This window comes from Thalassophryne amazonica, chromosome 7 (genome assembly GCF_902500255.1).
Source record: "Thalassophryne amazonica chromosome 7, fThaAma1.1, whole genome shotgun sequence".
Taxonomy (NCBI): domain Eukaryota; kingdom Metazoa; phylum Chordata; class Actinopteri; order Batrachoidiformes; family Batrachoididae; genus Thalassophryne; species Thalassophryne amazonica.
The window spans coordinates 100,348,879-100,373,492 of NC_047109.1; the positions used below are offsets into that span (position 1 = coordinate 100,348,879).

A 24,614-nucleotide genomic window follows, 5' to 3' on the forward strand; every position below is an offset into this window, starting at 1 on the left:
CTATTGACACAAATACGAGGTCTGTTAGAAAAGTATCCGACCTTTTTATTTTTTGCAAAAACCATATGGATTCGAATCACGTGTGATTGCATCAGCCAAGCTTGAACCTTCGTGCGCATTCGTGAGTTTTTTCGCGCCTGTCGTTTGCTTCATTCGCCTGTGAACAGGCTTTATGTGAGCAGTGGTCCACCCCTCTCGTCGGATTTTTATTGCGAATACATGTCTGAACGATTTGGAGCTTTGCTGCATCAATTTTTTCCAGAAACTGTGAGAGACCTCCAGGTGGTAACCATTCGGAAAATTCATATGGCTTTGAGGGACGATTTTATGGGGATTACACAGATTAAGGAGTGCTCCAGCCGGTTTAAAGACCGACCACAGCTGCTGAGAGCGCCGATCGACAGGCTCAAACCCTGCTGAAACAACCAGATCATTTCCAGCGTGAAGGCTTTGTTGATCCGGGACATCGTCTGACTTACACAAAAATGGCAGGAGACGTGGACATCAGTACTTTTTCGGCACATTCCACTGTTACAGGAGTTTTTTTCATGGAAAGAAAAGCGGATGGATGCGCCACCATGCCGCTCATGGCGCGGCACAAAACCACGTCCGTGTTGGTCTGACAGGACGGCTTTGAGATGGCTTTCAGATGGCTGTCGGTTGGTTTTCAGTCGTGTGACTAACCGAGAAATTGTGGATGAGCCTGGACATGCCAGAACATGTCCTGTGAGGCTTCATCACGGCGTTGCTTTACGCCATTCGGCTCCACCGCGACGCGCGGAATTCCTCCGCACATCTGTCTCAATGTGCCAAAAAAGTGCTGATGTCCACGTCTTCCACAATTCCTGTGCTAGTCAGAGGACGTCCCGGATAAAACACAGCGTCCAGTTTGGAAATGAACTGCACATTCCACTGTTACAGGAGTTTTTGTCATGGAAAGAGGAGTGGAGGAATTCCGCGTGTCGCGGCGGTGCCACATGGCGCAAAGCAACGCCGTGATGAAGCCTCACAGGACATGTTCTGGCATGTCCAGGCTCATCCACAATTTCTCGGTTAGTCACACGACTGAAAACCCACTGACAGCCGTCTGAAAGTCATCTCAAAGCTGTCCTGTGAGACCAACACGGAGGTGGTTTTGTGCCGCGCCATGAGCGGCACGGTGGCGCATCCGTCCGCTTTTCTTTCCATGAAAAAAACTCCTGTAACAGCGGAATGTGCCGAAAAAGTACTGATGTCCACATCTCCTGCCATTTTTGTGTAAGTCAGACGACGTCCCGGATCAACAAAGCCTTCACGTTGGAAATGATCTGGTTGTTTCAGCGGGGTTTGAGCCTGTCGATCGGCGCTCGGAGCGCGGCGCGCTCTCAGCAGCTGTGGGCGGTCTTTAAACCAGCTTGAGCACTCCTTAATCTGTGTAATCCCCATAAAATCGTCCCTCAAAGCCATTTGAATTTTCCGAATGGTTACTACCTGGAGGTCTCTCACAGTTTCTGGAAGAAATTGATGCAGCAAAGCTCCAAATCGTTCAGACATTTATTCGCAATAAAAATCCGACGAGAGGGGTGGACCACTGCTCACAGGCGAATGACGCAACCGACAGGCGTGAAAAAACTCACGCATGCGCACGAAGGTTCAAGCTTGGCTGATGCAATCACACATGATTCAAATCCATATGGTTTTTGAAAAAAATAAAAAGGTCGGATACTTTTCTAACAGACCTCGTATATACACTTACATGTTAGTGTAGTGATTCTCAACCGGGGTGCCGTGATCGATCGTCAGGGGTGCCGTGGGTATTTTTCATATTCGCGATTACCGTGAATTATTTATTTTATCCACAAAGCATAAAACAACTCAGAATCTGATGTCAAACGTGCTGCAGCCTCGCTCTCGTCTTAAGGCGGGACAATAACAAGGAGGCTGACGGCCGATTAAAACAGTGCCGTCTTCTTCAAAAGCCGTCTAAAATGCGGAGCTGTCTGTGTGTGTGTCTGTGCCTGTGTGTGTGCGCGCGCGCGGAGTTAACAGGCTACAGACTGCGAGGGAGGAGGTGGGTGAGGGAGATTCCTGAATGCAGGCACGACACATTCAGTGCGCAGCGAGCGCGGAGCAGAGAGAGGATTTTAACCCGAGTGAACGTTAACAAAACGGAAACGTGAAGCTGCCTTTACTTCTCTCTGAACTTGCTCTAAAGGTGTGATTCTGCCGTTACCGTCCTGTTCACACCATGTGCGCATCATATGCTGAATTTATGAGATCATGAGATGAAATAAATGGTCAAATATCTTTAAAAACATATTTAAAAAATGAGAATATATGAATGAACTCAGCCACAAAAAAAAAAACAATGTTCAGACGCAGAGATCACAAAAAGCAGGTGAGAACTCTGAACTTTAACAGCTGTTATTTTCCAAAGGTATTTATTTGTTCAATCTTGAGCTTAATGTAGTGTTTAAGCACAAAACGTGACTGATGAGGAGTAACAATTTCAGAAATGCAACAGAAACAACCACAAATCAGAAAAAGTTGGGACTGTATGTAAAATGAAGATTAAAAAAAAAATGGTGCACGTTCCCAGTTTCTCCACTCACAGAAGCCAAACGTTCTTCCAGAGTTGTGTAATTATACTACAATAGTAGAATATAAAGAAGGGGGAAAAAATGAAAAAAAAAAATAGACAATATATTCGTCAATCGCAATTATTTGTCTGACAATTAATCATCTCCAGAAATTCCTAAACGTGACAGCCCTACTTGAGATCAGAGCGCAAAATGCTTGAGGATTTTCGAAATGCGGTGTTTTCTGTATCGATTTTCTATTGCTATAATTAGGTTTTGCTCAAAACCAGAGATAATAGCATTATAATATTATTTTGGTTGGTGGTGTGCCGCAGGATTTTGTAAATATAAAAAGGGTGCCGCGGCTCAAAAAAGGTTGAAAATCACTGTGTTAGTGTATGCTATGAGGGAAATAAACTGTTAACATGATACACAGCTGTGATCAGAAGGTTACATATACTCATCGTGGGCATTAATATCTTCTTCTCCATGACATTGTGCCCCCCCTCCCGCTCCCCATTTTGTTGTGGGACAAGTGCCATGATAAATATTTGCCTGCTTATTCTATTAATTTGAAAGGTTTTTGCTACTTGTTGTTTTGAGCGTGTTAAAGCTTGTTAAAATTATGTCCATTAGTGATTAAGACTTTGAAATTAAGAAGCAACATGCCGGCATCAGTAAATGATCTATACTGAAGGTGGGGTTCAGAGCTCTTGGAGGATGGATTGTCGCTACCTCATGGTATTTTTTTGGTCTCACTGCTGTGTCCACACAGAACCACCTCAATCATGTTTCACAAAAGTTGATTTTCTTCGCTTTCGTCGTCATTATTCTGGTGAGGATCACAAGCAACAATGGATGTTTTGTTACCGTATATGGTTAATTGAGGACATTTTTGAATGCAAGTGACACCAAAAGGTGTGAATACTTAGGTACATGCAAATTCTTAAGTTTTTTATTTTTAATAAATTTGCAAAAATTTCAAAAAAAAAAAAACTTTTTTCATGTTGCCATTATCGAGTGTTGCAAGTACAATTTAGAAGGGAAAAAAAATTAATTTACTCCATTTTGGAATAATGCCAAAACATAAAATGTGGAAAAAGTGAACCACTGTTAGTACTTTCTAATGTACTCTAAGTACCAAAGGAAAAAAAATCTGTATTCATCAAACAAGCAGACACCGTTTATATGCACATCAGTAAATATCATCTGTAAGTAAATCCCACACGTTCCAAAGCTCCCAGTTCCTGCTGCTGAAAAACATCTCCACAGCATGATGCTGCCACCATCGTGCTTCACTGTAGGGATGGTGCCTGTTTTCCTCCAAACATGAGGCCTGGCATTCACACGAAAGAGTTCAGTCTTTGTTCCAGCAGACCACAGAATTTTGTTTCTCATGGTCTGAGAGTCCTTCAGGTGCCTTTTGGCAAACTCCAGGTGGGCTGCCATGTGCCTTTTACTAAGGAGTGGCTTCTGTCTGGCTGCTGTACCATACATGCCTGATTGGTGGATTGCTGCAGAGATGGTTGTCCTTCTGGAATGTTCTCCTCTTTCCACAGAGGAATGCTGGAGCTCTGACAGAGTGACCATCGGGTTGTTGGTCACCTCCCTGACTAAGACCTTTCTCCTGGTGGATCTGAACTTCTTCCATTTACAGATGATGGAGGCCACTGTGCTCATTGGGACCTTCATAGCAGCAGAAATGTTTCTGTACCCTTCCCCAGATTTGTGCCTTGAGACAATCCTGTCTCAGAGGTCTACAGACAATTCCTTTGACTTCATGCTTGGTTTATGCTCTGACATGCACTGTCAACTGTGGGACCTTCTAGGCAGACAGGTGTGTGCCTTTACAAATCATGTCCAATCAACTGAATTTACCCCAGGTGGACTCCAGTTAAGCTGTGGAAACATCTCAAGCATGATCAGTGGAACCAGGATGCACCTGAGCTCAACTTTGAAGTTCATGGCAAAGGCTGTGAGTACTTATATACATGTGAATGTTAGTTTTTTATTTTTAATAAATTTGCAAAAATCAAAAAAGAAAAAAAAACCTTTTTGCATTATCATTATGGGGTATTGTGTGCAGAATTTTGAGTAAAAAAAAGTTAATCTATTTTGGAAAAAGGCTGTAACATAACAAAATGTGGAAAAAGTGAAGCGCTGTGAATACTTTCTGGATGCACTGTATGCACATTTTGTTCGTACGACGGCATTTAGAACGTTTTCTACACGCACTTTGATAAATGGCCCTGAAGTTCTCCTTTTATGCAGTATTTTTGTCAAACCCTTTTGATTAAAGTTAAATGCCTTCATGTCACGCACATCGTGATCATTTCATTTCAACTCCTTTGTGGTAGCATCGAGAGGAAACATTCCAAAAATTGTGTCACTGTTCCACTCCTTATGGACCTGACTGTATGGAAAAAAAACTTTTTCATGAACAAGTTGCCAGTCCTGGCCTTTTGGCAGGACCACATGGATAAAAATCTGTGCCTCATGTGGCTACAGCCCTAATTTGGACTTTCTAAAATAAATACAGGCGGAAATAGACACTCACACCCAGTTTTTCTGCTTTGTCGTCTTTAAGTGTTTGTGCTTATCCAAATAAATTAAAGCTTTGCTTATGTCTGTATATACTTATTTAACTTATGTCATACTTTGTAATGTACTGGTTTGAGGATTTCTCACCATGTCTCATTCTCAGCAAAATGAAAAATGGTGGAACACAACTCATGAGTTCCTTTTTGAAAACAAGGGCTGCTTTTACAGATAACAGTCTGCCTGGAAACTGGGAGTATGTTATTGAGAAAAAGGAGGAGGTGGGAATTGAAACAGGTCTGTGTGCTCTTTTTGTAATTTCAATTTGTCTGGCAATTAAAGTGTGGAACTGGCGACGTCTTGGGAGAATGTTTTTTTTTTATTTAGTTTCTTCTTCTTCAGTCTCTTTTTTTTCCCAGGAGATGTCAGAGATACACGATACGTCTTTATTTCTCTCTGCACAAACCAGCACTTTACAAACAATCAAATCAGCCGGAGTCACCCAGACTGCAACACTCACCGCCAGGGTTCATGTGATATTTATCAGAGATAAAATTTCCTCAGAATCTCTGCCTTATCTCAAAGGCAAACACATTAGTCGCATTATACTGCTGTACTTGACTGCATTTTCATTCTGGTTGTTTGTCAGTGATCTTTTATATTTTTTGTGTGTGTGAAATTTTCTCCCCAGTGGGCAAATGTGAAAATGCATATTGTATGAAGCAGCAACAACATGGGGGTGAAAGGGTGTCGCTGTGATTCAGTAACGTCCTGGGGAGGGGAGGGAGTTCACAGAAGATTATGTGTGTGGGATTGTGAGAATGCATGCATGCACAATCTTTTTTTTTTTTTTTTTTTTTGCTTCATTGCAAGGGCACACCCTCACCCACATTAGCTTTGTAGCATGTTAGCCTTTCTGCTGTTTATTAAGCCGATGCATGGGTCGTTTTCAGCTCCACTGGTCTGAACATATTCCATTTCCCTCTTTCCCGCTGCTTAACACACAAATACGTACCCAATACACACTCTTCATGTTCTATCCTCCCTACTCACTCACCAGGAGTGTGTTCCCCACAGTAAATCCAAAAGATTGATGTGTCTCCTTGGACAAAATGAGATTGTGTGTCATTACATGGCATTACATGACAGAACCCCTGTGTAACTGAATTAGCTTCAGTGTGTCGGAGGAGTGCAGTTTAAACACACACAGAGCATCTTGTGGAGTATTTCCACAAGCTGATTTCTTGGCTTTTTTTTTTTCTCTTATCGAGAGTAAAATTGTCTGTAGTCATCACGATGGGAACAGACGCAGATGTTAAGGTTTATGTTGTGCAGGAAACCAGGCTTTCCATAGGTTTGGATTCTGGAACTTCCTGTTTTGCTGTGTGGTTGTGAGATTTGAACACTAACCAGTGACCTGTGGTGACAATCAAATATCTTTTGTACTTGGTCTCTTCAGAGCATCCTTTGGTAGTGCTGGAATGATTTTGTGCCAAATGAAAAGTTTTCTGGAGAGACTAAGATGAGGAGTATCACCTGCATTGTGAGGGAACATTGCATGACCATGTGGTGCATGATCCAGCAGACAGGTGCCTCAGTGCTGAGGACCATAGTGGCTGGAGCAGGCTGAGGAGATGCCCGTGTTTTGCCTGACTGCGGCAGATTAGAGGGCTCCTTTTGAGAGGTGGAAATGGACCAGTTGTTTGCCTGGATGGTTGCCATCCAGAATCCAAGGGGGCTCTGTGGTGTGGTGAACACAGTGATGTGTGACATCAGTCATGCTCCCAGAACTGACTTGACTGATGTGTACATACACACTGCTGATGGAAAGTATTATGGAAGTGGCTCTTTTTTGTATCTACTCTGGTTCAACACGTGTGAAAAATGTGAAAGTAATTTTGATGTTGATGCTTTAAGGGCGTTTGTAGTCGCAAACCGCATTAAGTACAAATTCACATTTTTACCCTTGTCGTTTTAAAATGTTAACATTCAAGGCTTTAAGTGCTCTGCACACATTTGGCAGCTATTGTGTGAAAGTAATTCCACAAATTGCTGAAATGGAAATAAATGGGTGTCAATCAGGCAGCTTTAGTATTGAACTCAAACTGCAGATTTTTTTTTTTATCTTTTCCAAACTTAAATATTGTGTATTGTAGTCATTGCATGTTTTGCATTTTATAATTGCCTACAAAATATGATGCTGGTTATCATAAACGAGTATGGGGACTATTTACTGTGTTGTACATCCACCGTAAACCACTCAAATAGAGCTCAATTCTATGGCTTATTTAGGGTTGATATACTGTGTGTATGTGTGTGTATATATATATACACACACACACACACACACACACACACACACACACACACACACACACACACACACACACACACACACACACACACACACTTCTCTTGAGTGATTTTATCATTGTGTAATAAAAAAACAACAACAAACACATTCTACCCTAACAATGGGTTGACTGCTCTGTTAAAAAAACAAGTCCCAAGGTCTGTCTGCAGACAAAACAAGAAGTTGGGAGTGAAAAAAGCACATTTCTTATGTTGACATGGAGCTGTGGTCTCATATACGCATTTGCTGACATGCACGTGCTTTTCTTCTTCACAGAAATGTTTGGCCACCATGTGACTCATTTTTAAAATGCTCAGAGGCTGACAGAGCTGTTTTCACTGGGCATCATTGGAAACACGAGACTAAATAAGATAGTTTGAGTGCTCAGACACAATGACTAGATTGAATGCTGGGAGGATGATGGCCCAGCTGCAACAGAACACACAACTCACACAGACTTATACTATACAAAGATGAAAGAAGCACTACACACACACACACACCCAACAATCACAAAAAATGCAAAAACAATACTACTATATTTTCCAGTATATAAGTTGCATTTTTTTTCTTTTTATTAGTTTGAGAGATCCTGACTTATAGTTTGATGCGACTTACATACAGAAAAAAATTACGACTACAAATTTTGTTTTCCATTGAAATGAGAAGCACACCATTAAACAGCCTTTTTTGTTTTAAAAATGAGGAAGGTGGAAACCTCCTGACAGAGCTTTATTATTTTCAGTCGGGTTGGGATGACTCATGAAAATCATTAGTCGACTAGTCAGGTCCTGTTGGTGAATAAATTTAACATTGAATGAATCAAGCCATTTTCGAATCTTCACGGTGACACTCAAATGTGACATTTATTTTAACAAAGACAAAATCACAAATAGAAAAAACAGCATTAGCATGAAGAAAATATCTGCACTCATTTACTAGGCACTGACTGCCCGTTTGAGCTGACTAACTCACCTGCCGAGGCTCACACACTTTCTTCGCTGAGTGAAGGGAGTGGTGACAGCTTCAGCAGGTCTATTCTTTTAAGGGTTAAATGAACTTAATAAATGACTTTTGACTGGTCGACTGATAAAAAAATTGTTGACTAGTTGGATGTTAGCTTGTTATAGTCGACAGTTGTGACTAGTCGTCTCATCCTGTTTTTAGCATGCGTTTAAAGATGAGTTGCATCACACATAAAATGTTCTTTATACGAGCAATCGTGATGCTGTCACTATTTTGAGCTTTTCCTCACGTCGGCTCCAGATAAAATAGAATTAGCAGTCATGTTCACTTCAAGCAAATAAATACGAATAAATGTCTGTTTCAGATAGCAAAGAGTGTTTAATGACACAAAGAACTGTGCTATAACAACGTATAGGAACGTATAGGAAGCGTTCATGTTTGTTCCTGTGCGTTGTTACAGCGCAAACAAACAGACGTTCATTTCCACAGCAGAGTAAGAATGAAAACAGTAAACAAATAAATGCTGCTGTAAGCTGATTTAAAATTGATCCCACAGTAAGCTTACGTTGGATCGCTCTGTCACTTTGAGAAATGTTTCACATAGAAAAGTAATCTGCAAGAGGTCAGTGCTAGCCTCAGAATGTCTGTGTGATAATCCACCGTTAATTATAAAATGAGGAAGAGAAAAAGTTTTAAACAGCTGACTAGCTGTAGCTGGGAAGATCCATGAAAAGAGCCTGGTGCGTGTCCACAGGGAGAAACTACCTGCGATGCAGGCCCGTGCCTTTAGCCGGTGGGAGAGAGGGAGGTGACAGGGTGACTGCTCGCCCAGCCACGGCACAAGCACCGCCCTGCTTCTCATCCCAGCCCGACAATCTTTCTCCCAAAGTTACGGTGTGGTGCCAAATCTGTCCCAAGTTGCCTGTTTTCAGGAAGGGAATGTTGAATAACAGGAACCACCAGAATAAGATCGCAAAAGAAAGAAGGAAAAAAAAATTCTGAAGAAATACCATAATGTGTTTTTTACTAGAAGACCACAGTTCTGAATGAAGATGGACTTTTTATTAGCCTTATGATTTTATTTACAAGAAACCTTATTTGAAAGTACAAGGACAGCTCTTTTAACAAGAACAAGAAAATTGAGTTTCTTTTATAAATGTACTAAAAAAAGGAGTTTAAATTTCATTTAAATTATGTTGTACGTTCACACATGATCTGTTCAGTGGCTTAAAGCAGTTTGTGTTTGTAAAAAACAATTAGGTCTCAGCTTCTGATGGCTAAAGCAGTATTTGTGTTGTAAATATATAAATGATACACCAGCTTTTCAAATGTTTCATTGCATGGTATGTTCACCTCACATATGACCTTTCTGGCTGAAAGAAGCAGTTTACTTGCATTTTGTACCCTTATAGTGACATTAATTAGCTCATTAGCTGCGTTCCGTAAAACTGTGTGCCCTATAAATGAATAATACGGTGCTTAAATCCATTTTGCTTCTTCTTGCATAAAGTGATAAATATAACTTAAATAAATGCAACTCCAGAACAACTTGTATAAATTTCTTAAAGAGGTCATTTTGAACAAATACGACTTGTACTCTGGTGCAGCTTCTACTCCGGAAAATGTGGTAATCGAGATTACTTTTTGCCCTTCAAAATCCATGCAAGGTTCAGCATTGTCCTAAACAATTTGCACAAAAAAAAATGACTGCGAACAAGAAGCAACACACTGTCAGGTCACGTCTGGGGGTCTGGGAGCTTGTGCTGGTGCCACATGATAGCTTATCCACCAAACTGTTTAAATGTTTGGGTCCTGGATTGCAACAGCTGAGGCAGACAGCCGGCCCATTCCTTCCATCCAAAAGTAGCCATATATCTGTCACAGCCGTGTGATCCGTGAGTGTCCTCTTGGGTCTTTATCCGTTGCTGTGGTCCTACAACATTATGGCACCTCTGTGCAAGAAAAAAAAATCTGCCAATAGAACAAGTCAAGTCAACTCAAAACAAGATCTTTCAAGTCTCTTTCACTTAACAAGGTTTTTTTTTAAATATACTGAACAAAAATATAAACGCAACACTTTTGGTTTTGCTCCCATTTTGTATGAGATGAACTCAAAGATCTAAAACTTTTTCCACATACACAATATCACCATTTCCCTCAAATATTGTTCACAAACCAGTCTAAATCTGTGATAGTGAGCACTTCTCCTTTGCTGAGATAATCCATCCCACCTCACAGGTGTGCCGTATCAAGATGCTGATTAGACACCATGATTAGTGCACAGGTGTGCCTTAGACTGCCCACAATAAAAGGCCACTCTGAAAGGTGCAGTTTTGTTTGATTGGGGGGGGATACCAGTCAGTATCTGGTGTGACCACCATTTGCCTCATGCAGTGCAACACATCTCCTTCGCATCATCCGTGAAGAGAACACCTCTCCAACGTGCCAAACACCAGCGAATGTGAGCATTTGCCCACTCAAGTCGGTTACGACGACGAACTGGAGTCAGGTCGAGACCCTGATGAGGACGACGAGCATGCAGATGAGCTTCCCTGAGACGGTTTCTGACAGTTTGTGCAGAAATTCTTTGGTTATGCAAACCGATTGTTTCAGCAGCTGTCTGAGTGGCTGGTCTCAGATGATCTTGGAGGTGAACATGCTGGATGTGGAGGTCCTGGGCTGGTGTGGTTACACGTGGTCTGCGGTTGTGAGGCTGGTTGGATGTACTGCCAAATTCTCTGAAACGCCTTTGGAGACGGCTTATGGTAGAGAAATGAACATTCAATAGACGAGCAACAGCTCTGGTTGACATTCCTGCTGTCAGCATGCCAATTGCACGCTCCCTCAAATCTTGCAACATCTGTGGCATTGTGCTGTGTGATAAAACTGCACCTTTCAGAGTGGCCTTTTATTGTGGGCAGTCTAAGGCACACCTGTGCACTAATCATGGTGTCTAATCAGCATCTTGATATGGCACACCTGTGAGGTGGGATGGATTATCTCAGCAAAGGAGAAGTGCTCACTATCACAGATTTAGACTGGTTTGTGAACAGTATTTGAGGGAAATGGTGATATTGTGTATGTGGAAAAAGTTTTAGATCTTTGAGTTCATCTCATACAAAATGGGAGCAAAATCAAAAGTGTTGCATTTATATTTTTGTTGAGTGTATTATCTAAAAACAAGCCGTGTCTAACTGAAATTGTACTTTTTAGATGATTTTGTCTTATATTAATCATAAGTCGATATTTACAGTGTACATGTCTGTCTGTGAAATCATAACTTTAAAAAACAAACTGCTCTCCGGAGTTTTACCAAGCACTGTGGAAATATTCCTTGGGCAGATATCTTCAGATGGTTAACTTACTTACTTACTTACTTATACTTTATTGTCATTGTCATAGTAACAACAGTTATAAATAACAACAAAATTTCAATAGAGCCTCAAACAACGGCATAGTAGCTTATTCATGACATAGTACCTTATTCATGGGCAATAAATATGTTGTGAACCTTCATTATTAAATAAGGCACAGAAAAACAATAGCATCTTAGTGCACAGTAAAACAAAGTAAAATAAAATAAAATACGTATGTGTGTGTGTGTGTGGGGGGGGGGGGGGTTACAGTAAGCAGGGATGTTAAAAAGTGTTGAGTGGTTGCTACAACAATGTAGCAACCACTCCCACTCCCACTTCAATCCTCTCCCAAGCAATGTAACTTGGGAGAGGATTGGACAGAGGTCAAGGTTAATAAAAACACGGTATGAAAAGCACAGTTTCTGATATATCTCCAAAACCATTAGGATTAGAGAGATGATTAAAAGTTTATATTGATCAGCAAAATATTTGTGATTGATTAGTAGAAATAGTCTCATGTGTAATTCACAGGGAAGTCATGAAATGAATTTGTGTTTGTTAATTAATTTGTGTTTTTCATCCATACAGACCTCGCAGGGTTAAATGCTCTAAAATAGACTGGCCTATGTTCTTTCTAACAGCCATAATTCACATGAATGTCAGCTTTGATTCAAAAATATAGACAGGCTGGGAAATCTGATTTTCTCACAGATGTCATGTAATTGTGATTTATGTTCTAAACACGTTTTTGCAGTGCCAGTGAGCACAAAAGCCCTGCTTCTGATTTTTACCATTACCAGGTTTCTTGTGTGCACACAAACACAATGTATCAAGGGTATATAAGGTTTAGCTGCCAGTTTTTCTCAGAATAACTAATTATCCTCTATTCATTGCACTCAATGGGTCTTTTTGCCATTGTTTCAGCGCTCTTTGTTCCATGACGCCACAATATTTTGCAACCTCCACTTTGACTTTGAGATGACACCGGTGCAAAACTTACAGGGTTTCCACTTTGTTCGTTCACATAATAGCAGGTTTAAGATTTTGTTTGCTCCTATTCACGCTCCACCCCTCTGAATGAATAATCTTGCTTTACAGTTTGCAAAGCACACAGACTTTGCCTCACAGTTTAAGCTGTAATTGCATCTTCAAGCTGGCAACAGTATTGGCGCATGCAGCGGTTTTGTAATTAATGTGAGGACCCTAAACACCTCTGAAACCCGGGACCAGCTCAGCTCTCTCCTTACTCTATCTCTTGAAGAGGCTGCACAAGAGGGACTTCCAGAGGGAAGTGTGTGTGTGTGTGTGTGTGTGTGTGTGTGTGTGCATGCGCACGAGCTTGCTGTTTAAAGATACACAACTCTTTTCTTTGCTACTCTTTCAGCGACCTTTCTCTTTCTCACTAGCGCATGCACACCCCGTGGAGCTCACTTCACTTCTCTGTGACACATTGATAATCTATGAACTACATCTGTGGTTTAATTAACCAAAAGGAGAGAAAAGATGCACAAGAAGAGCAAACATTTATCAGGAATCTCTACAGCTGTAGAAAAAATTCTCTGCATCACTTGATTGGTGCAGTTTTTTACATTGATGTAAATGGCAGGTAAAGGTGTACAGCCTTTTTTTTTTTTTTTTTTTTTATCAGCATGTCCGTCTGTCCACCCATCCGTCCTTCCTAAAATTAGCTGTTTTCGCTTGTTAGTGTAGTATCTCAACAGCCAGTTGACCAGTTTCATACATATTTGGCATGAGTTGTACTTGGGTGATCCCCCGACACCAGTCGATTATGGTCACCTTGGGGCCATTTTCAAGGTCACAGCAAGATATTCAAGATATTGTCATTGCTACCCTTGTTAGCGTGATATCTGAAGAACCAGTTGGCCAATTTCATTCATATTTAGCATAAGCGTGTACTTGGGTGATCCCCAACACTTAGTATTACTGATTTGTTTGGGGGGGGGGTAGATTTGTCATCTCCTGATGACTCTTGTTTAAGATTCAAGTCATAAAAACAATTTTCATTGGCACCACTATAATTTCATTCTTTAGCCTTTAAATAAGGGATCCATCTTATATTGTTTATATATCGAAATTTGTGCTGTCTTGAAGCAGTTTAGAATTTCTACCCCTGAAGGGTAGAATTTCAAGCAATCAGATGGCCATGACCTACATTTGGTAGCGACGTCATATCATGTGGGGGCTTCCCCCCCGAGTTGCGTGAGGAGCACACGGCAACATCCAATCAGAGTAAAGAGAGGCAGCGTGATGTCAGCTGGCTGCTAGGTCAAACTAAATAAACCAAGATGGCAGAAAATGCTCTGAAACAGCTTATTTCTTTATAAAACTATGTTTTTCATATAGTTAGTAAAGGTTTGCAAGAAATAAACACTTCTAAACCTAAAATCACTGTTTTTGAAACTAGATAACACCTCTGAAATGATTTACAAGACATCTTACGGATGTTGCTGTGCACGCCCCGTGAACGCCCATCTTGCAAGTGCGTCAGGTCAAAGGTAATTTCATATCCTCACACAAGCGCACGCAGGTGCTTTCTCCTGTAGATGGCGTTAGAAGGAAAATACAATACTTGCTATGGAATTCCTCACAGATAAATATGGCCTTTTTAAAATGAGCTGTAATTTTGCAACACGTTACAAAAATGAACCTACATTTAATGTTTGAATTTGAGTAGAAACTAAAATTGAACCTGGCTGTCAGAGAAAGAAAAGAAAAGAGAAAGAAAATCCTCCTCTAAACACTATCATGAAGCTGTGTAACTGAGATTACAAAATATCCTCATAGCAAATCCACAATAGTGATAACAATATTAAAGCAAACAGAGCTCTGGTATCAGAATAGTCTCGGTATCGACAGATATCCAAATTTGGGTATCAGGATCAGATCAGAAGTGAAAAAAATGTTGACCGGTGCATCCCTACCTCTGATGCCTGTCATTTCCATAATAGCTCCTTTTTTCATGATATTTATTCCTTTTCATACAAGCGTACATACAAACACATGACTGCTGATTAGATATGAAATTAAAAATACGCTTGCAGACATAGGGTAAGCTGCAATGAATGTTATTTGTTTATAGGAATTTTTTAGCTGTGTTTAGTATGAATTCAGCCCAGTTTCAGTAATATTTGATATTTTTGTTCATAAATCAAAGTGTATCTCGTAATTGCTAATAATTTAATGTATTCCTCTATTTTTACCTAAGGCCAACATATGGCCATCAGGTATTGCGAAGACCAGGTATTGCGTCCGTCCGTCTAAGTCCAGTTCTATTACTGCCACAGTCTTCAAATTCACAGGGAACATTCTTGGGAAACAGACCTTGGACAAGTTCAAAGATGGCTAACCTTGACATATTTTAAGATGTATTTTAATAGGTTAAAATGTCACATTCAGTTTGAATTGGTTCTGATTTGTTTTTGAGTGGCGGGGGATAATAGCCAATCAGAGTAGAGCTGCACAGTGACGTCAGTGGCTGGTCTCTTCAAAACTGCTTTGTGTTCATATGCATGTCTCTCATATATTATATAAAAACTAGTGAGAAATAAACACTTCTAAAACTGAAAACACTGTTTTAGGAACCTAATAACACCTTTGAACTTATTTTGTGGACGTTAGCATGGTGACGTCACAGGCTGGTAGCTAGCTGCAATACTGTTTCCTTTGTGTGTAAATATATCCTCTTTGTCATATATTATGTAAAAGATAGTGAGAAATAAACACTTCTAAATCTGAAAATGCTGTTTTAGGAACCTAATAACACCTTTGAACTTATTTTGTGGACGTTAGCATGGTGACGTCACAGGCTGGTAGCTAGCTGCAATACTGTTTCCTTTGTGTGTAAATATATCCTCTTTGTCATATATTATGTAAAAGATAGATAAATAAACACTTCTAAAACTGAAAACGCTGTTTTAGGAACCTAATAACACCTTTGAAATTATGTTGTGAATGTTAGCATGGTGACAACACCTGCTGGTAGCTAGCTGCAATACTGTTTCCTTTGTGTGTAAATATATCCTCTTTGTCATATATTATGTAAAAGATAGCAAGAAATAAACACTTCTAAAAATGAAAAGTGTCTTTTTGTAATTCGATAACACATTTTGCTGTGATAGCCTGTACTCTAACTTCCGCTAACTCAAACCTAACTTCCTATGGAGTCAAATTCATCTCATTAATACCAGCAAATGCACAGAGGGTGACCTACAAATATTCCTTGATTTGCGTAACTTCTACTTTTGGCAAAAGCTCATGTACACGCACATGCAAAGCCTCCTGCAGGAGGGGGCTTCATTGAACGTGTACAAATTATTGGTAAGACAACAGGATCTTAATAATTAATTAATCAACTTCAAATTATAAAGAACACAAGGCTTTTTTTAATATTGCGTTTATTTTTTTCTCCAAGCATCAGAGGCCTTAGTCGCCATGAAACCCTGCCATTAGCAACAAGGCTTCACAAAGAACTTGCTCAGCCTCTGTTTTTTTTTTTCCCCTTGTTATTTTTTATGGTAATTGTGCATGAAGAATGAGACTGTCATGGCTCTGAAATATGAGGTTCTCTTGTCTTTACTTGTATCTGTTGAAACCCCTGAATATGTAGCTGTTTGTACGGAGTTACTTACAGAAATATTGCAGACCTACTGACTGATATTCCATTAATTAGGTGCTTGTTCTGCACATTGCAGGTAATATACAGTGTATGTGTACATGCATATGTGTAACCTTGCAATGAAATCTACTCATGTTTACATTGCTGTCATCCTCTAATTAGTAACAAGTAACCTTATGTGCTCACTATATTAGTGATTTCATGCATTCAGCATGTGGTGCAAGTTGACATGTTTCTCAGCAATGGAATTTTTTAATGAAGGAGAAGCAGGTATTTCATTGGGTAAAGTAACGAGGAAGGAGCATTTTGACAAACATACAGGATTTTGATCATTTTGAACAGAATTTGGTTTGGCTGTAGGACGTCTCTGTGGAGCCGAGTCTTTGACTCGTATCAGTTTTCTAATCCCCACCGGAGATACTCTCAACTGTCTCTTCTATTTTCTTATCCAGAAAATAAAGGCAGACAGAATCAAATAACATCGGTTGACTCTTAGAGTGACACCTCCTCTCCTTCTGTCACTGCTAGTCTCAGGTTGCTGACTAGTTGTCACATCCTGTTTAGGCTGATGAAGAGGGAAGTAACTGCTAATGTGTTGTTGTGATACTGGACAAATGTTCGGCTGCGCACGTGCACACACACACACACATAATTGATGCAAAAACACAAATCTAAGCAGGCGGTGTACTGACTGTCTCTTGAGATTAATGTTGGCGTGATCCACTCAGCTGGGCCTGATCATATTAAGATGGATGGACCCCCTGGTGGTATATGTGTGTCTATGTGCATGCATGGAAGGCCCCATCTGTTTGTATTTTCTCCACAGCTAGGTCCTCTGACCTAGCTGCCATCTTTCAAGCCCTACACTGGGAAAAGCAAGACCCTGAAATTATGAGATGGATGACAGATATCTCTGTTAATATTCCTTTTTTGTAATATTATCCAGATACTTCTATTGTTTGCAGTGGTTTTGAACAGGAATGTTCCACTTGAGTGTTTTTTTTTTTGCCTCCAGTCCAAAAAATATGTCCTAATGTTGTAGTAGTAATAATAATGATAATGATAATAATAATAATAATAATAATAATAATAACAGTTATCATTATCATCATATTTTAGCTTCTGCTGTTTTGGGTTGCTATAACTGATCATTTAACGCCATCTCATCCAGGCATCTGCATCAGATTGTATCATGCCAGCAACTATCTGCATGTCCTTCCTCACCACATCCACAACCCTCCTCTTGGCCTCCCTCTTCTTCTCCTGCTTGGAGGCTGCACTTATAGCATTCTTCTCCCAAAATAACCTTTAGCCTATTGTCCAGCTCTCCACAATTTCTCTTATACTCACTCGATTGGTAAGCACTGAAAGCCGAGATAGACATGTCCCAACTTGTCCTCTAACACTCCGAAACGGAGGTGTTCCTTTGTCTCGCTTCATCAGCGACTCGGTCGTGACGCGCGAAGCCTCCGCACGGCTTTCCATGACAAAATCTCTTGTTAAAAGTGAAATCTGCCGGAAAATGGCTGATGTCCAGGTCTTGTGATAACCAGAGAAAGAGCACGTGACGGTCTCGTATCCACAGAGCCATCAGCTTAGAAATGATCCAGTGGTTTGTGCCTCGTCGTCGCAGCTCGGAGCGCGGTGCACCGACCGTTCTTAAAGGAAGTCCTGAAAGCTGTAGTAAAAGTCATTATTCTCTGTGAAGCCCGTAAAATTTCCACCGAAAGCCAGATAAATTTTTCGAATGGTTTCCAGGTGCCAGTCTCTAACAGCTTCTGAAAAAATTCTGATGGCAAAAAAGTCCTTTCATTCCGCCATTTCCAGACAATGAAAATCCGACGAGGGGGCGGGACCACTCCTTCCCAAGCCGTGCTCACAGGCGAATGACGTCACCGACAGGCGTGAAAAAACTCACGCATGCGCACGAGGGTTCAAGCATGTCTGATGTAAAAACATATGAATGAAATCCATATAATTTTTGAAAAAAAATAAAAAGGTACGATACTTTATTGACAGACCTCGTATTACATAGTACAGTAACACGTGTATTATACACTGCTTTGAGCCAAAGAAAGACGAGGTCAGAAGTGTATTGTCCAGGAGCATAGACATGTAGTTTGAAGTGAACACACCTGGAATCAAACACTCTTCTACAGTTTGGTCATCCAGCACATATTCCACAGAGCCACTCGCTTTTCCACCTTAATATGTCACAAAAAATCGATTTGTGTTTGATAATCTGTAGAAGAAAAATGACATCTTAGAAATTTGACAAAACAGTGATGACCACGTTGACATGCAGTGAATCAATCAAGCTTTTGTCCAGGGAAAAGGTTGAGAGGAGCTGTAAGAGCAAGTGCAGCAATGAAGAGACCTTTGAGAAAGGAAAAAAAAAACAAAAACCGTGGACTTTCCCAGTACACTCAAAAGAAACAGTCGAAAGAATCGAGTCAACAATCGCTTTTATTTTTTCAGCTGTGCACAAAGAGCTGTCTGCACAACAGCCTTTCTACAGCTTCATTCAGACTTGTACTTAAACTCAAAATGCAGTATTTTATTTCACAAAAAAGTCAACAAATGTAAATAGAACTTGCCAGAAAGCAGAAAAAATAATTTGCAGAGCAGAAAGAAGAAAGAGTGCCTCAAGGCAGCTCCAGAAGCATGGCACGCTTTAAACACTGGGGAATCTTTGTTTTGGATGAAGGGCCCTTGTCTTCAGGAGTCTGTGAGTCACGACTGTGGAAAAAAAAGAAGGCCATTGCTGAAAGTGCTTTTTGTATTTACTCCTTTTAGTGCTCTATTTCTGGCCATCAATTTGTTACACTTAATTACAAAGCACATGCTGCTGTTGTCACAGTAATTTCTTTTTATTTGCGATATTAGTGGTTTTAGTTTCTGCCAGATATCTTTAGTATAACTGGGGATACGCTGATGAATTTACACAAATGTGACACTGTTATTGCTTAAGCGTGTGTGTCTATGAGGAATAAAATATCAAGGGGTAAATAAACCTATGTTTGCCAAACTCCACTTTATTGGTTAAATATTAACTTGTTTGAATTTCGTCTCTGACTGACTTTGTGGAATCAGTGGATGGCCAATTTGCAGCTCTCAAGGAGCTGAATCAGTGTGTGGAAACTTGAAACTGCCCTACTTAATGCCGATTCCTGAACGAAGGGGGAAAAGTAAAAAAAAATCACAATTCGTCGAGAAAAGGTTGATGAATGAGCATTTGACTTTTCCCATCACCGAATATCCTGTGAATCAAGAGCGCAAAAGGGATGGATGAAAGAGGAACAAAAAAACCAAAGCTAACGTTGATCTCCATGCTTTAAACGAAATGCTTCTGGAGCCACGGCTGGAGCATTGTGTGTCTGCATCTCTGCGTTCCAGGACTTGGCGCTGGGACGGAGCTCAGCTGCAGAGAGAAGCGTGTGAACAGACCCACTGCTCTGTTTTGTACCAATTAAAAAAAAACAAAACAAAAACTGAATTGCTTGTTCAATATTCATTTTTACAAAAGACAAAACAAAACCACCACCACGCCACATACGCTAAATACACCACCAAAATTATACACACCACATACATGCCAAATATTTCTCAAAATTCAAATACCAATCGCTGTCTGTACACCTGAAATACGCGCGTATGAGATTTGGGGGGGGGGGGGGGGTGAGAGAGAGAGACTGTCACTCTGCTTTTTTTTTTTTTCGAAACCCTGGTGTTTCTGATCGTTGAATACCCCTGATCTAGACAATCCTGGTTTTTCTTAACTGGATTAGGTGTACTTTTTGCATATTGAGGAAGCATCAGCTTGTGGAACTATGGCTGTAGGGCATGTTTTGAAGGCAATGATCTCTATCATACAGCTTCCTCAGTCCTAAGAACCTGAGCAACTGGCCAAGATGGTTCCTTTAGGAAATCTGCATGAACCACTGGTCTATATGGATGACTGCCAATTGAAACCCAAGATAGTTAAAACAGTGCAATAAGGGGGTAGATGAGGCAACAGGCAGTACCGCCATTTATTCCATAGACCTGAGACTCATCCATCCATTCCCCCCCCCCACACACACACACTTCAGATAAGGGTCACGGGAGGGGGTGTTTGTGGCTGGAACATATCCCAGCAGTCTTAGCGCGTGAGGTAGGGTACACCATGGACAGGATGGCAGTCTATTGTAGGGCCACATATAGACAAACAAACAAATTCACACCTGCAGGCACACCTACAGCCAATTTTAAAGTTTCCAATTCACCTAACCTGCATGTCTTTGGATGTGGGAGGACGCCGCAGCACCTGGAGAAAACCCACACAAACATGGGGAGAACATGCAAACTCCATGCAGAAAGGGTGCGAAGTGAACCCATGACCGTCTTGCTCTGAGGCGTCACTGCTAACCACAATGCCACTGCTTTCACATTTTTGGCATCAACAGTATGTCAAAATCTGCTATGTAAGGTTTGTTCCTTTCATGTGTAACCTCTCACATCAGTTGCAGCAATGGTGACTGATACTAGTCTATGGTGAAGCATTCAACCTCATTGATCCCTATTTGTATTTTTAGGTGTCTGAATGCATGTACTTACTGTAAGACGAAACATGCCAGAGGAGAACTGGCCAGCTACCCCATAGAAGAGCTGGTAGAGAGAGCCAGGCAGTCTTTCCAGGGTAAGTACACACTGTCACAGTCGGGCGTCATCTGTTGGACTGGTGTAGTAGTTTTACAAAAGATCCATAAAATGCAGTAAGAGTCATTGAATTTTTTTTGGCAAAGTATCCATGTCTTGATTTATATGCCATGGAAACAGAAGAGCAGATAGTTTGGCGCAGGGTGAGTGCACTGCGTGTGTCCTATTGAGGGAGGAGGTTTTAGTAACACATGTTGATGTTTTTGTTCTTGGATAGTGGTTCCAGCCATTTGGCATGAGTTCCGTGCCAGATGAACAGCTGTTGTGCCCTGGCATCTGTTCCTTAGGAGTCGATTCTTGACATGCACAACTGCACAGCAGGCCGTGCTTCCATTAGAGCCTCAGGCGGGTCAGTCAAGGGCGAGTCTTCACATTGAAAAGTCAGATTTTGCTTTTGGAGCATTTACTGTATATCAAGTGCTTGTGATTATTGGAATGGTGATGAGCCTAAATCTGCTCTGTTTCAGTATAACCTCACTCATCCTGCTGATGTTATCCTCATCCTTACCTTTTATATGGATGACAAACCACCATTTTAATTTCTTAATAATAATTCACTTATGTTGGATGTAACCCAGTCGGTCACTTAGTGGTTAGCACTCTTGCCTCGCAGCAAGAAGGTGTGGACCCGTATTCACAAAGCATCCTAAGGCTAAAAGTAGCTCTTAGTGACGTCATTCTAAGAAAAATCTTAGAATTCCTCAAATTCTTAGACATTTCTTAAAAATTTCCCTTGGTAAGATAAAGTTATTTGCAAAGCATCTTAGGCCTTGAGAGGTGCAAAACCATTAAGAGGAAGGAGGAGGACTTTTAAGAAGCCTAAAGGTGCACTGACACAATCATGCCTGTGACTCACGCAATAGCACAAACGTCGTTGTGATGATCCCACCCGCTGTGTTCCCAGCTGGACGCCGTTCTTTGTTCTACTGGCTGCCACACATTCTGCACTGGACACTGCGTATTTAAAATAATTATTTTGTGGCAGATTGATCTTTTGTTTCTGCAAAATGGCCATTGAAAACGGCTCTAATCGCATCCTGAATCACAGAGGAGGCTGCAGTCGGAGCCGTTCACGCGCGCACCTAACTACCTGCAGAAAGCATTTTGAGCCATCTAAAAAGGTAATTATCATGTTTACCTTGTCATGGCTTGATAAAACAGTTGTGTGTTCTTTCCTTCTTGTGTGCAGCTGTTAAAGTATGTTTATAACAGATTTAACTTCTTGTTAGAATCCTTCAGACGAGCTGCTCTGATGCGATCCACTGATGTCACCACTCGCTCTGTTCACTTTTTCTTTACTCCACTTGATGAGCTGTACGTCGTGTTGGAGATTAGATCGCGCCACATAGCACGACATTTGTGCGTGAAAGATTTTTTGAACATTTCAGAATTCTCTGTGCGCAATAGCACGCACTGGCTCCCCTCTCGCATCCTGTCTGCACCCGTTAAAGACGAGTTTACTCTCCAGCACAACACAAGTCGTGCTATTGCTTGAATCAAAGGCATGCTTGTGTCAGTGGGCCTTAAGCGTGTGTTAAACAGACAGGAAAGAAAGAGAGGAAAGAGAGATGTTCTCTGTATGTTGAATGGCAGTGATGCATATTTGTGGTTGACCTCATCACGAATGAGCTTACTTTTCCCGCCCGGCGTAATAATGTAAGAACACTTGAGGTGAAGGCCATAACAACATTGTGATACCTGGCTACGGGAAGAATATAAATTGCACGTAAATTCTATGTTGCCGAAGTGTCTCACTTTCATTTTCTGTTCACAGTTTAAAAAAAAATGTCAAATGTATTAATGCAACTTTTTCCACTTCCAAAAAATCTGGGCATAAACGGGTTAATATTAAAGAATGTCAGCAGCCAGAGCCTAAACTCACCTGTTTGAGGAGAACTTGGCTTGTGTACTGCAATCTCCAGCGCTTCTCACACTCGCCACTTGTGCACAGTTCCCAGCATGAAGAGTAAACACGACAATAAGCTAATCAATATAATAAACAATAAGCTAATCAATATAATAATTGACATGTGAATGTGGTACGTTCAAACATTTTAAAACTGTGTAACAATTCATTTAATTTTGTCAAGTTTCATCATCTTGACATTGAATTATTTTCATGATTACATATTTCTTAATACAGTTCAGGTTATATGATCAGTTGATTTTACTGTCCATTCATAACTCAGAACGTGGAGCACGTTTGTTTTTTTCTCTTTCCCTTTTTGTGACAAACACTAACAGCTCTTAGGAGTTTCTGTCCACTCGTTGCTCAGATGTACCATCAGACACTTCCTGGATCACTCTTAGGTGAAGATTCCTGCTAGGAATCTTGAGGCTCAGTTGGGAGCTCTCTGAGAAGACTACGAGATTCTTTGTGAATACAGGCCCTGGGGTTCAGTTCCAGCACTGTCAGATCTTTTCTGTGTGGAGATTCAGTCTTCTCCACATGTCTGAGTGGGTCTTCTCCCTACTCAAGTTTCCTTCCACCATGTTCCTATCACTGCACTTGAACAAGGCAATGCCTCTAGACCTGGGCCGTATTCACGACTATCCTAATTCTTTTTTGCCAACCTCTTTCTTCTTATGCTGTCCTGGACATCTTCATTCCACCACCACGTCTCGTCTTCCTTCCGCTGTTGAAATGTTACACTCAGTACCTTCCTAGCTGTCTCCCTCACCACATCTGCAGTACTGTTCCAGTTGTCCAAAATTGCTTCCCCTCCATCCAGTGCCTCTCTCACCTGCTCACTGAACTTCACACAACAGTCTTCCTCCTTCACCTTCCACCATCTGATCCATTGTTGTGCTCTCACTCTCTTCTTGTTCTTCTTGTTCTTATTCTTCTGCTTCTTGTTCTTCTTCACCTCTAAAGTCAAACTACAGACCACCATCCTATGCTGTCTAGCTACACTCTCTCCTGCCACCACCTTACAGTCTCTAATTTGTTTTAGCTTGTATCTCCTACAAAGAATGTAGTCAACCTGTGTGCACCTTCCTCCACTCTTATATGTTACCCTGTGCGCCTCCCAGTTCTTAAAGTACGTGTTCACCACAGTCATTTCCACCCTTTTTGCAAAATCAACAACTATCTGTCCTTCTATATTCTTGTCCTTGATACCATATCTACCCATTACTTCTGCATCACCTCTGTTCCCTTCATCAACTTGCCCATGAAGTCTGCTCCTATCACCACTCTTTCATGCTTGGGCACACTCTCCAACACCTCGTCTAACTCACTCCATAAATCTTCTTTCTCCTTCATCTCATAACCTACCTGTGAGGCATATGCACTGATGATATTCATCATCACCTCTTCAATTTCCATCTTCAGACTCATCACCCTATCAGACACTCACCCTAACATACTCTTCCTTTAAAATGACCCCAACACCATTTCTCTTCCTATCCTCACCATGATACACAAACTTGAATCCACTGCCTATGCTCCTGCTCTTACTTCCCTTCCACTTGGTCTCTTGCGCACAAAAGATGTCTACCATTCTCCT

The 24,614-nt window shown here is 41.0% G+C and overlaps 1 protein-coding gene across 1 annotated transcript in view; it reads left to right on the plus strand.

Moving 5' to 3' along the window:
- cdkal1 (CDK5 regulatory subunit associated protein 1-like 1) overlaps positions 1-24,614 on the plus strand; it is a 564,681-nt gene that overhangs the window by 242,236 nt on the left and 297,831 nt on the right. The window contains exon 8 of the mRNA XM_034175248.1: positions 20,982-21,085. Within this exon, the coding sequence (XP_034031139.1) occupies positions 20,982-21,085 (104 nt within the window). The remainder of the gene's footprint in view (positions 1-20,981; positions 21,086-24,614) is intronic.